Raw genomic sequence first — 13146 nt, forward strand, 5'->3', positions numbered from 1 at the left:
CTCTCCTCTGACAGATCATCCCTGTATCAGTATCTTGTGCTATATCTTCCTCTTAATAAAGCCTAGGATATTGAATGCTGTAATAACCGTGCTTTCAACCTGTCTTCTCACCTTTAATTACTTATGCACATACAGACCCAGGTCGCTCTGCTCCTGCATCACTTTCAGAATTGTGGCCTTACAGAATGCAAAGATAAGGTAATTCCTATCTGTTCAATTTACTTAGTAGAAGCTCTGGTAATAATGGAAATGCTACCATTGAAAGTGGTATCCTATTTTAAAGATTTATTGTACCATATTTTCATGTATGTATGTGATTGCTGTAATCCTGCATTTATTGTAATTTCATATTTATTTATTTCTTATCCTTCTATTACAGTTAGCATTCATGGTCTGTTCTTTGAAAACTTTCTGTGGCAGTTAGCATAGATATGAAAATAGAATTTTTAAATGAATAAAATCAAGCGGCAATTTATTTTTGCTTTTGAGTTCAGACGAACGTTTATGTAACGAAAATGTGAACTGTCTCTCACTGCATATCTGCTTGACCTATTGAGCCCTCCAGTATTTTCTGCTTTTATTCCAATCTTCCAGCAACCAAGACATTTGGTGCTCATTATTCATTTAACTGTTTTGCATTTTAATAAAATCCACATATTGCCAGGATAACAATGAATTTATTAATGATTATTGCACAGCATTTAAATGATTTATGCAACAGAAAATCAATAACAAAGTACAGTAGATATTGTTTGAAGTTAATAGAATAATAATATTTTGCTGAGGCATGATGTAAACAGAGATTTCCATAAAACATTTAATTCTATTTCTTGCAAGCACCTTGAATTCATTTCCATGCTTCTGAAAGAAGAACAAGCTTCTGCCAGTTCTATCAGATAACGCATTGTACCAAAATTCAACAGAAAAGCTGCACTTAAATGAATACATTTTGATGTTTCATCTATGTATATCCTTTCTGCTGCAATTAAATCACTTCCACATATTACATCTGTGATCAGCAGTGACACAAGTGTCAGTAACAAATATGAGTTCCACCCCACAGTGCCACAGGTTAACATGTTTTCCAGTATGAGTTCCAATGTTGATGGAAAGGCTATAATTGTGTATTTTTTCCCCGCAATTTAAGTAGATGTAATTGAGTGATATTCTGTATTGGATGGAAAATTATTGAAAATGTGTGCTCAAATTCACTGCACGTGCTCTCAGTGGAGGAGGCGCTCAATTAGGAAAGCAATTTTGTAACAATGATTTTTCAATAGAAAACATGACACACATGGACAGACTTAACCAAAATCTTAATGACCACTGCTCAGTACAGTTAATGCATGGATTATTGTGCTCTGTCTGAATATTGTGTGGCAGGCTTATAGAGATTCTCAATAAACTGGTATCACGGTAATAACAGTATATCAAATGCAAGAGTAAATAGGCTCTAAAAGTCTTTTTTTTTCTATTTATTTTTAAAGTAGTAAAACTAATAAGGCTTAGCATTTTTTCACCAGTGGGAAAAATACACTAAACTCTGACGTGCTGGCCAGCAGCATATTCTTAAGTAAGATGAGCTGAGTTGTTTATAAATGGAGCACCATCATTCAATAGCACCATGTTGCACCTGGTGTCAGTAACTGCTTTCCCTGCAGACAAGTACAGACAACCAGTGATATTCATATTTTAGCGAGTCAAGAGGTAATTTACTGTGGTGAGGCTTTCAGCATTCTCTGCTGACAGGTTGGCACTGTTCGTAAAGTTTAAGGGGCATTTACAAAATATGCTATATGCTAACTGTTTCCTCTTTTCCTTTGCCAATTTTATCCAAGCCACATTTGAAAACTTTGCTAAGCATTGTTCCTGAGGCATCTCCAAGACCTCTGTACCCAAATGAGTATTCTTCAATATAGTGAGTGTCCTTAGGCAGAAAAGCTTGTGAGCTTTCAGTATGCAGCTGGATGGTGGCAGGCTGATCCAATTTTTCTTCCACTAAGCCAAGGTCTAATTGGAGAATTTCTCAGTTGGGCACTCACATTTATTCCCTTGTTTCCCCAACAGAAAAGAAAAATAAAAAAAACTACTCAAGTAGGATCAGCTAAAACTGTACAAAATCCCATATGTAATGAGCATTGAAAACATAACTGTGCTTTTTAACAAAATGGAAAATTACAAGATTGCCATTTATAATTTAATGATGCATCTTTTGACACCAATGGTCATTTTCTCAATATAACAAATATATGGACTGCTACAGTGCTGGCATTGTCCCACTGGGATCATTGCATGTTCATACAGTAAATGCTGTGTTGTAACTATGTTTCTCAGCCTTTTCTTGTCCTGTCATAATGCCAATGACATTTACTTGCAGTAACTCCTGAGTGAAGAGCTAGTGGGAATGTCACTGAATATGGAAAGCTAGTAGGGCCAAGCTAATTGTTTAAGCGCATGGGTTCAAATCGCTGATAGCAGCTACTGGAATTTGAATTCAAATGATGAATCTGAAATTGAAAGATAATTGCAATTATGACCATCCATTGTCATTGTAAGAAGATATCAATGGAGAGATCTGCGATCATGGACCTTAGCGGGGAAAAGAATTCAGAGAGTGCTTCTGAACTCAAGCAAAATGATTAAATCTATTCAGCTACACTACTTAACTGTAATCTGCTGCCTTCTGAGAATAATGTGCTATAAGTAGCTAATGGCATGAACCAGTTACTGCAATGCCAAAGAGTATTCTTAAAATCTGTTCTCCATTAAGTAACTATTCTCCATGAAAATAACTATCAAAGGTAAAAGTTGCAAAGTTCTCCTTCCAGCATGAAGCCTTGATAAATGTCACCATGTAACGTGTTTGATTATCCAATCTGACCTGGTGCTGGGGCTTTTGAGGAAGTTTCAGGTCTTACAGTAACATTACCAGCTGGTGTTGCAAAAGCCCTAGAAAGCAGGAACTACCACTATAATTCTGGCTGTACCATCTATACACAGAACTATCTTTATTTAGTTTGCACATTTGTGACAGAAAGACGAAGAAGACGAAGAAATGTCTAAGTGCCAAAATCTCTCTCCTGAATGAAAATATGGAGAAAAAGATTATTTATGCTTCACAGCTTCAGAGCGGTGCTGCACAGAATTTCTGAATTCACTGGCAGAAGGCCACATTGTGAGATTCTACCTGAATGATTCAAGACTTCTCTATCGATAATATTGCTGAGTGATGATGTCACACACATCAATCAGGTAACCCGTGAAATCGGCACAGTCTGTGTAGCACCACTCTGAAGAGGCACTATGCAAAATTATGACTCAAGATCAAGAAGCATTTGTTATACTCCTCTAATGTTAAAACACACTCATAAACCTCTTTTTCTATCTATATGCAAGAGATAATAAATCACTGCATGTCAATACAATTAAACCCATATGGAAAGCTGGATTTTACACTCCTCAGCTGGTAAGTTTAAAGGTAGGGGAGAATTCATAAAATCCATTGAGTAGCCGTGGTCCTTCCCCTACCCTCCTGCCTTTGTGACATTTTACAGCGACTGGAGGTGTGTTAGGCTGCCCACTCAATATCCATTACCTGTGGCGGAGAGAGAGGTCAATGCCATGAAACTGAGCAGGCTGATGTTGACAAAATGGCCCAGAACTTATTTTTCTCTATGCCCTCCTTTTCTAGCCTCTCAAACCCCCAACACTACAATCCTCTCACTTCCTTCATTGGGGTCTTCCTTTCAGGCCCTACAATATCCCAGCCTTGGTTCTAAATCTGGGCTCCCCTTCTTCAGGATTGCCTATAGTTCCGGCAGTAGCCATTACACCTGCCTGGCACTGCTTGGACTACAGAGCTGGTGACCAGCAGCTCCATAAGGTAGGTCCACCTCCATGTATTCAAAGCAAATGTTGCTGCTCCCGATGTTAAACTGCTGTGGAGCAACCAGCAGAAGGGTACAGGTTCCTACCACTGATTTCAGCTCAGCCACCAGGACCACTGTGTCTCTGTAAAATCCAGCCAAGATGTGTAGCTTTTGAGGGAGCAAGCATTTTACAAACATTACTATTCTCTAAACAGTCAAGACAAATCAAAAATATGAATGGAAGTCTAATTTGAATTTGTAAGGTCCTTTGCTATTGAGTACGAAGCTAGTCCAGTTAGTCCTGCCCAAGTCCTGATGCAAACCTCATGCTGCTTGCTGGCTTAAATGTTAGTCATGTGTAACCAATGTTACACCTGCAGTTAAACTGTTGCAGGCCTGAGCAGTGGATACAAAATGGTGAAAGGATATTTAGAATTAAAACTAGACTATGCCTTGCAAATATGAGTTGTTCTATGGCTGCAGCCGCTGCAGGAAGTTAATCAGAAAACAATTTTGATATCAGGAATACTTAATAATGGTCTGGGTTTCAGGGCTTTTGACACTGTATGGAGACCTTAGTTTAGGTTATGTACTTACAACAAAAGTCTGGGCCACAGATACCATGTTGGATATCTAACACCAAACCTAGTGTCGTGGTTTGCAACTAAAGTCTTTGTAATTTAAATAAAATGCATGTCTTTCTACAAATTTCTGTGCATGTATGATGTGCGTAAGCAGTAAATTTTGGAGTTACTAAAGTTGGTAATCTGAATACATTAAACATTTAGCATTTAGATAGTGATCCTGACTCTGCAGGATTAAAAAAAAGACATTCAAATTTACATTGTATCTTTACATTACAACTGCTGGAGAAATATTTCTGAGGAAATGATACAACTGCCAAATGCCTAAGTGTTAATATGGCCACTTTGGGAGGATGTGAAATGGATTTTTGCTTTGAGGAATAAAGTGAATAGCAGATGAAAGGATAGCAACTGCATCAGAGTTATTGAAGGAAGGTTCTATTATGTAAAACAGAGGCAATCTGCAAAATTGTATTTATATATAATGTGGTGCACATCAGTACTTACTTTCCAGTGCCCTAGTAATTAAGGGTAAAGAGTAAAATCTGCCGAACTGAAAATATGACTTTCCCTTACGCTGGCATTTCAGTAATTATCCCCAGTCAGTGCTGAGGTAAAAAAAAAGTGTAGTTTTGTTTGATGGAAACTAAGCTTGTAAAGATCAAAGAACTGACTGAACTGGAAAACCAATGTGCACTCAGACTGTTTATCTGGCGAGACTTGATAGCTCTGTATGAGTAACTATTTCCTTTGCCAAATAAGTAAAGACTTACTGCATTGATCAATAAAATTTTAAACAGCACCTTACTGAAGGAAGTAGGCTCATTTTCAAAACCTTGCTTAAAAGAGTGCAGTTCCAGTTAGTCAAAGTACAAATACAAATTCCAATCTCTTTCATGAATCTGAAGTGGTTCCTTTGCTCAAACTTCGCTGTACTGCTCTTCTCGTTGTCATGCTGCTCAATTTCTGGCAAGTGTAACAACATTGGGTCTTAATTGTTGCCATTGAACATCGACCCAATTTCTTCAAGGTGAGGCAAAATTTTTTTGACATTCTGTCCTTAATGCAGATGTTATCTGAAAAAGAAAATGTTTTGTACTGTTAGGTAAAAAATATCACATCAAGTACTTCTCACCCCACCCAAAGACCTTTCTGCTGGGCTGTATTTCCATCAACAGAGTACAGACACAGCCACCATCTCTTTCGTTAACAAGTATAGTTGCTACGAATACCGTGTGAAAAACTTGTTCTTAGGCTTGTTGCAAAATGCTAAACCAGGAGAGGAATGAGAAACTGTGTCTGATTCCTGTAATAATCAGTTCATCATTGAAATGATACAACGCACATCACTGTGCCGGTTTGCAGCAATGATGTATATTAAAGAGAAAGAATTAAATGATCAATAATTCTATTAGTTCTGGTCTATGAGCTGCCCTTTTAGTAGGACGTGATTTTCAGAATAAGTGGAGTAATCCATTCGCATTAGCCTGCTTTTAATTTTTTGGTTGCAATTCAGCTGCACGGTCCTACTTATGGGCGCCTTATGTGTGCGGAAGGCCATAAGACCATAGCTGAAGAAATGCCTTCTCTTCCCGTTCTAAAGGGCTGTCCCTTCACTCTGAGCCCTCAGGTCCTCATCCTCTTTTTCATGCAAACATCTTCTCCATCGAATACAGATGCAGAGTCCTCAACTGCTCCTCGTGTGACAATCCTTCACCTCCTGGATCATTCTTGTAAACCTCCTCTGGGCCCTCTCCAATGCCAACATATCCTTTATTACAGTCATAGAGTCATAGAGATGTACAGCACAGAAACAGACCCTTCAGTCCAACTCATCCATGTCAAAAAGATATCTGAAACTAATCTAGTCCCATTTTCCAGCATTTGGCCCATACCCCTCTAACCCCTTCCTATCCAAGTGCCTTTTAAATGTTGTAATTGTGTCTGCCTCCACTACTTTTTCTGGCAGATCATTCCATACACGCAACACACTTTGTGTAAAAAAGTTGCTCTTTAGGTCCCTTTTAAATCTGTCCCCTCTCACCCTAAAACCTATGTCCTCTAGTTCTGGACTCCCCCATCCCAGGGAAAAGACCTTGTCTATTTATCCGAGATAAAAACTACACACAGTCTTCCAAATACATTCTAACCAGGCCCCTATATAGCCTCAGCAGTATATTTCTGCTCTTGTATTCTAGCCTTTGTTGAAATGAATGTCAAACAATGCATTTGCTTTCCTAACTGCCAATAGAATCTATATGTTAACCTTAAGAGAATCCTGAACCAGCACTCCTAAGTCCCTTTGTGCTTCAGATTTTCCCATTTAGAAAATAGTCTATACCTGCATTCTTTCCAAAGTCATACTTTTTCATATTGTATTCCATCTGCCATTTCTTTGCCCACTCATCTAGTCTTCACACATCCTCAACATTACCTGACGCTCCCCTCTCTGTGTCATCTGCAAACTTTGCAACAATTCCCTTAGTTCCTTCATCCAGATCATTAATGTATGTCAATATTTGTGATCCCAACAGAGACCATTGTGGAACAACACTAGCCACCAGCTGCCATTCTAAAAAGACCCCTTTATTCCCACTGTTTGCCTTCTGCCAGTCAGCCAATCCTCTATCCATGCCAGTACCTTGTCCCTAACACAATGTGCTCTTATCTTATTTAGCAGCCTCCTGTGTGGGACCTTGTCAAAGGCCTTCTGGAAATCCAAGTTGATCATGTCTACTGGCTCTACTTTGTCCAACACGCTTGTTACGTCCTCGAAGAATTCTAACAGATTTGTCAGGCATGACCTGTCCTTGAAGAAACTGTGCTGTCTCAGCCCAATTTTACCATGCACGTCCAAGTACTCCACAATCTATTCCTCAATAATGGACTCAGGAATCTTACCAACAATTGAGGTCAGGTTAACCGGCCTATACTTCCCTGTCTTCTGCCTCCTGTCTTAATTGGGGGCTGTTACATCAGCAATTTTCCAGTCTTCTGAAATCCTCCCCAGTCCTAGTGATTGCTGAAAGATCACCATTAATGACTCTCCAATCTCCTCAGTTATCTCCTTCAGAACTCGGGTGTGTAGTCTATCTGCTCCTGGTAATTTAACTACCTTCAGACTTTTCAGCTTCCCAACATCTTCTCCTCAGTGATGGCCACTACACTCACTGCTACCAACTGACTGTCTTGAAGTTCTGGTATGTTGTTGGTGTCTTCCACTCTGAAAACTGATGCATAGTACCTATTCAGCTCCTCTGCCATTTCTCTGCTCCCTTTTGACAGAGTGGCAAGGAGAGAAGATGAGGTGAAGCGAGGGCTGCCGGGAAGGGTAAGTTTTCCCACTGAAAAAGGGACTTACCTTGGGAGTCGGGCCTCCATTTTGACAGAGTGGTGAGGAGAGAATGTGGAGTGAAGGTAAGGGCTTAATTTATATTTGGGCAGAGGCTAAACCCAAGATACTAAACGTGCAGTATCTCCCTCCCACCCACCCACTCCCCACCCTCCCCCACAAACCAGAAGAAAAAGACTCTTGAAGGGAAGGCTTTTATTTCTTTCTTATCTTTCTTTTTCATATATTTAAGTGCATTGTTTGGTTTTAGTTGGTTCATATAAAGCTAAGCTTAGAGTGGCAGGTGACCTCAGACCGGTGGCATGTGCCTCTTGCTTGATGTGGGAGCTTAGGAACGTGCCTGACATTACTGACTCTTACACTTGCAGAAGTGTATCTAGCTGAAGCTCTTGTCTGAACATATGACGGCTCTGGAGCTGTGGATGGACTCACTGTGGAGCATCCGTGATGCTGAGGAGGTCGTGGATAGCACGTTTAGTGAACTGGTCACAGCACAGGTTAGAATTGCTGAGGGAGACAGTGAATGGGTGACCAAAAGGCAGAAAAAGTGTAGGAAGACAGTGCAGGTGTCCCCTGTGGTCATCTCCCTCCAAAACAGGTATACCATTTTGGATACTGTTGGGGAAGATGGCTCACCAGGAGAGGGCAGCAGTTGTCAAGATCATGGCAACGTGGTGGGCACTGCTGTTCAGAAGGGCAGGAAAAAGACTCGTAGGGCCATAGTCATAGTTCTATTAGAAGGGGAGTAGATAGGCAGTTCTTTGGCAGAAAATGGGACTCCCGGATGGTATGTTGCCTCCCAGGTGCTCGGGTCAGGGATGTCGTCGATCGGCTGTAGAACATTCTGAAAGGGGAGGGTGAATTGTCATGGTGCATATGGGCACCAACAGTATATGTAGAAAATGAGATGATGGTCCTGAAAGAGGAATTCAGGGAGCTAGGAGAGATGTTAAAGAGGAGGACCTCAAAGGTAGTGATCTTGGGATTACTACCAGTGCCACATGCTAGCCAGCGTAGAAATGAAAAAATAGGGAGGATGAACACATGGCTTGAGAAATGGTGTAGGAGGGAGGGGTTCAGATTTGTTGGATATTGGGACCGGTTCTGGGGAAGGTGGGACTATTACAAAATGGACTGTCTACATCTGAACCAGACTGGAACCAATGTCCTTGGGGGAGTTTTTGCTACTGCTGTTGGGGAGGTTTTAAACTAATGTGGCAGGGGGCTGGGAACCAGAAGAGAAAACAAGTAGGCAGCGAGATGGAGACTGGAGACTGTAAGAATTATGAAGATAGCATTAATAAGGGGAAAATAGGCAGAGAGCAGATGAGCGCAAAAGAACTGGTGGCCTGAAATGCATCTACTTTAGTGCAAGGAGTATAGTGTGTAAGGCAGATGAACTTAGGGCTTGGATTGGTGCCTGGGAATGTGACATCATTGCAATCACAGAGACTTGGTTGAAGGAAGGGCATGATAATTGGCAACTAAATGTTCCAGGATATAGATACTTCAGACAGGACAGGGAAGAAGTAAAAGGTCGGGTGGTGGAAATTGCATTGCTGGTCAGGGATGATATCACCGCTGTGCTAAAGGAGGACACTATGGAGACCTTGGGTAGTGAGGCATTATGGGTGGAGCTGAGAAATAGGGTGCAGTTACATTGTTGGGGCTCTATTACAGGCCTCCCAACAGTGAGTGTGAGGTAGAAGAACAAATAGGTAAACAGATTATGGAAAGATGTAGAGGCAATAGGGTAGTGGTGATGAGAGATTTTAATTTTCCCAACATTTACTGGGAAACACTTAACGTCAGAGGTCTGGATGGTGTAGAATTTGCAAGAAGCATCCAGGAGAGTTTTCTAGAGCAGCATGTCAATAGTCCGACGAGGGAAGGGGCCATATTGGACCTGGTGCTGGGGAACGAGACAGGACAGGTGATAGAAGTTGCGGTGGGGGATTTATTTGGGAACAGTGACCACAATTCTGTAAGTTTTAGAATGTTCGTAGATAAAGAAGAGAGTGATCCTAAGGGAAGAGTACTAAACTGGACCAAGGACAATTGTATCAAAATTAGGCAGGAGCTCAGAAACGTAGGTTGGACACAGCTATTTGAAGGGAAGTCCACATTTGAGATGTGGGAGGCTTTCAAATATAGGTTAAACATAATGCAGGATAGGCATGTCCCGTTGAAGGCAAAGGATAGGAAGAGCAAGATTCGTGAACCGTGGATGACAGGAGAAATTGTACGACTAGCCAAGAGGAAAAGGGAAGCGTACATAAGGTCTCGGCAGCTAAGAACAGAACCGGCACTGGAAGAATATCGGAAGAGTAGACAAGTCTTAAATGAGGAATCAAGCGGGCTAAAACGGGTCATGAGATAGCTTTAGCGAGCAGAATTAAGCAGAATTCTAAAACATTTTATTCTTATATAAGAAACAAGCGGGTAACTAGAGAAAGGGTTGGTCCACTAAAAGATAATGAAGGAAGACTGTGTGTCGAACCTGAGTGAATGGGTGCGATTCTGAATGATTACTTTGCATCAGTGTTCACTGAGGACAGGAACATAATCAATTTTGAGATTAGAGATAGAAGTTTGATTAGGCTGGATCACGTTGACATAAGTCGGAAAGATGTGTTGGGGAGGCTAGAGGTTATTAAGGTGGACAAATCCCCAGGACCGGATGGGATCTATCCCAGGTTGCTGAGGGAGGTGAGAGAGGAAATAGCTGGGGCCCTGACTGATATCTTTATGGCATCCTTAAATACAGGTGAGGTGCCGGAGGACTGGAAGGTTGCTCATGTTGTCCCCCTGTACAAGAAGGGGAGTAGGGATATTCCAGCTAACTATAGACCAGTGATCCTGATGTCGGTGATGGGAAAGTTGCTGGGGAGAGTACTAAAAGATAAGATCTCTTTATATTTGCAAAAGAATGGGCTTATCAATGATAAGCAACATGGTTTTGTGTGGGGGAGTTCATGCCTTACCAACTTAATAAAGTTCTTGGAGGAAGTGACCAAGTTGATAGATGAAGGAAGGGCTGTTGATGTCATATATATATGGATTTTAATAAGGCATTTGATAAGGTTCCCCATGGTAGATTAATGGAGAAAGTGAAGTCACATGGTGTGCAGGGTGTTCTAACTCGGTGGATAAAGAACTGGTTGAGCAACAGGAGACAGAGAGTAGTAATTGAAGGGAGTTTCTCGAAATGGTGAAAGGTGACCAGTGGTGTTCCACAGGGGTCAGTGTTGGGGCTACTGATGTTTGTAATATACATAAATGATCTGGAAGAGGGCACTGTTGGTATGATCAGCAAGTTTGCAGATAACACGAAGATTGGTGGAGTAGCAGAAAGCATAAGGGACTGTCAAAGAATACAGGAGGATATAGATAGACTGGAGAGTTGGGTGGAAAAGTGGCAGATGGATTTCAATCCAGACAAATGTGAGGTGATGCATTATTGGTTCAGCCACATTTAGAATACTGTGTACAGTTCTGGTCGCCACATTACCAAAAGGATGTGGATGCTTTGGAGAGGGTGCAGAGAAGGTTTACGAGGATGTTGCCTGGTATGGAAGGTGCTAGCTACGAAGAGAGGTTGAGTAGGTTAGGTTTGTTTTCACTAGAAAAAAAGGACATTGAGGGGGGACCTGACTGAGGTCTACAAAATCATGAAGGGTATAGACCGGATGGATAGAGACAAGCTTTTTCCCAGGGTGAAAGATTCAATAACGAGAGGTCATGCTTTTAAGGTGAGAAGTGGAAAGTTTAAGGGGGATACACGTGGCAAGTACTTCACACAGAGGGTGGTGGGCATCTGGAACGTGTTGCCAGCAGAGGTGGTAGAGGCAGGCACAGTAGATTCATTTAAGATGCATCTGGACAGATGCATGAGTAGGTGGTGAGCAGAGGGATGCAGATGCTTAGGAATTGACTGACAGGTTTAGACAGTACATTTGGATCAGCTCAGGTTTGGAGGACTGAAGGGCCTGTTCCTGGGCTGTAAATTTTATTTGTTCTTTGTTCTATTACTACTTCTCCAGCCTCATTTTCCAATATTCACTTTTGCCTTTATCTTATCTTTCAAATGTTAATGAAAAAAATTCTTGCAATCTTCTTTAAATTGCTAGCTAGTGTACTTTCATATTTCATTCCCCATGCCCCCAGCCTCCACATCCAACTATTGCGGTGTCAGTTATTCTCTGCTCTATTTTAAATATTTCCCAATTCCCTGGCTTCCAACTAGTCTTCACCACATTGTATGAATTTCCTATTGCTTGTATGCTAACCCTGACTTCCCTTGTCAACTATGGTTGTCTTGTCCTCCTCTTAATATGTTTCTTCTTCCTTGGATGGCACGGAACCTCAGTGGTTAGCTCTGCCATCTCCCAGCACCAGTGAGCTGGGTTTGATTCCACCCTCTGCCGACTGTCTGTGTGGAGTTTGCACATTCTCCCGTGTCTGTGTGGGTTTCTGCTGGATGCTCTGTTTCCTCCCTCAATGATGTGTAAATTAAGTGGATGGGCCATGTTAAATTGTCCACAGTGCTTAGGGATGTGTAGGTTAGGTACGTTAGCCATGGGAAATGCAAGGTTACAGGGACAGGGTAAGGGGATGGGGATGGGTCTGGGTGGGATGTTCTTTGGAGGGTGGGTGTGGACTTGTTGGGCCTAATGGCCTCTTTCCACATTATAGGGATTCTGATGAATTTCTGCTGTGCCTTCCTTTTAAAGTGCAGAATGAATTTTATCATAATACAGTCACTGCTGCCTAGGGGTTCCTTCATCTTAAGCTCCCTAATCAAGACTGCCTCATTACACATCACCAAATACAGAATTGCCTGTTCCTGAGTGGGAACATCTCTGAGACACCCGCACCAATCAACCAAATCGCCCCGTGGCTCAACATTTCAACTCCCCCTCCCACTCTGCCGAGGATATGGAGGTGCTGGGCCTCCTCCACCGCCGCTCCCTCACCACCAGACGCCTGGAGGAAGAACGCCTCATCTTCCGCCTCGGAACACTTCAACCCCAGGGCATCAATGTGGATTTCAACAGTTTCCTCATTTCCCCTTCCCCCACCTTATCCTAGCTTCTAACCTCCCGCAACTCGATCCCCTGACCTGTCCGGACTTGTAAGACCTGCCCAGCTCCTTTTCCACCTATCCACTCCACCCTCTCCTCCCTGACCTATCACCTTCATCTCCTTCCCCACAGACCTATTGTACTCTATGCTACTCTATGCTTCAGGGTCTCTGCCTTTATTCCTGATGAAGGGCTTTTGCCCGAAACGCCGATTTTGCCTGTCCTCGGATGCTGCCTGAATTGCTGTGCTCTTCCAG

At 42.0% G+C, this 13146-nt stretch overlaps 1 protein-coding gene across 1 annotated transcript in view; it reads right to left on the reverse strand.

Moving 5' to 3' along the window:
• Positions 1 to 663: 663 nt before the first annotated feature.
• LOC122542599 (A disintegrin and metalloproteinase with thrombospondin motifs 12-like) overlaps positions 664 to 13146 on the reverse strand; it is a 565140-nt gene continuing 552657 nt past the window's right edge. The window contains exon 24 of the mRNA XM_043680588.1: positions 664 to 5529. Within this exon, the coding sequence (XP_043536523.1) occupies positions 5348 to 5529 (182 nt within the window). The 3' untranslated portion in view covers positions 664 to 5347. The remainder of the gene's footprint in view (positions 5530 to 13146) is intronic.

The sequence above is a fragment of the Chiloscyllium plagiosum genome, chromosome 1, assembly GCF_004010195.1.
Source record: "Chiloscyllium plagiosum isolate BGI_BamShark_2017 chromosome 1, ASM401019v2, whole genome shotgun sequence".
Taxonomy (NCBI): domain Eukaryota; kingdom Metazoa; phylum Chordata; class Chondrichthyes; order Orectolobiformes; family Hemiscylliidae; genus Chiloscyllium; species Chiloscyllium plagiosum.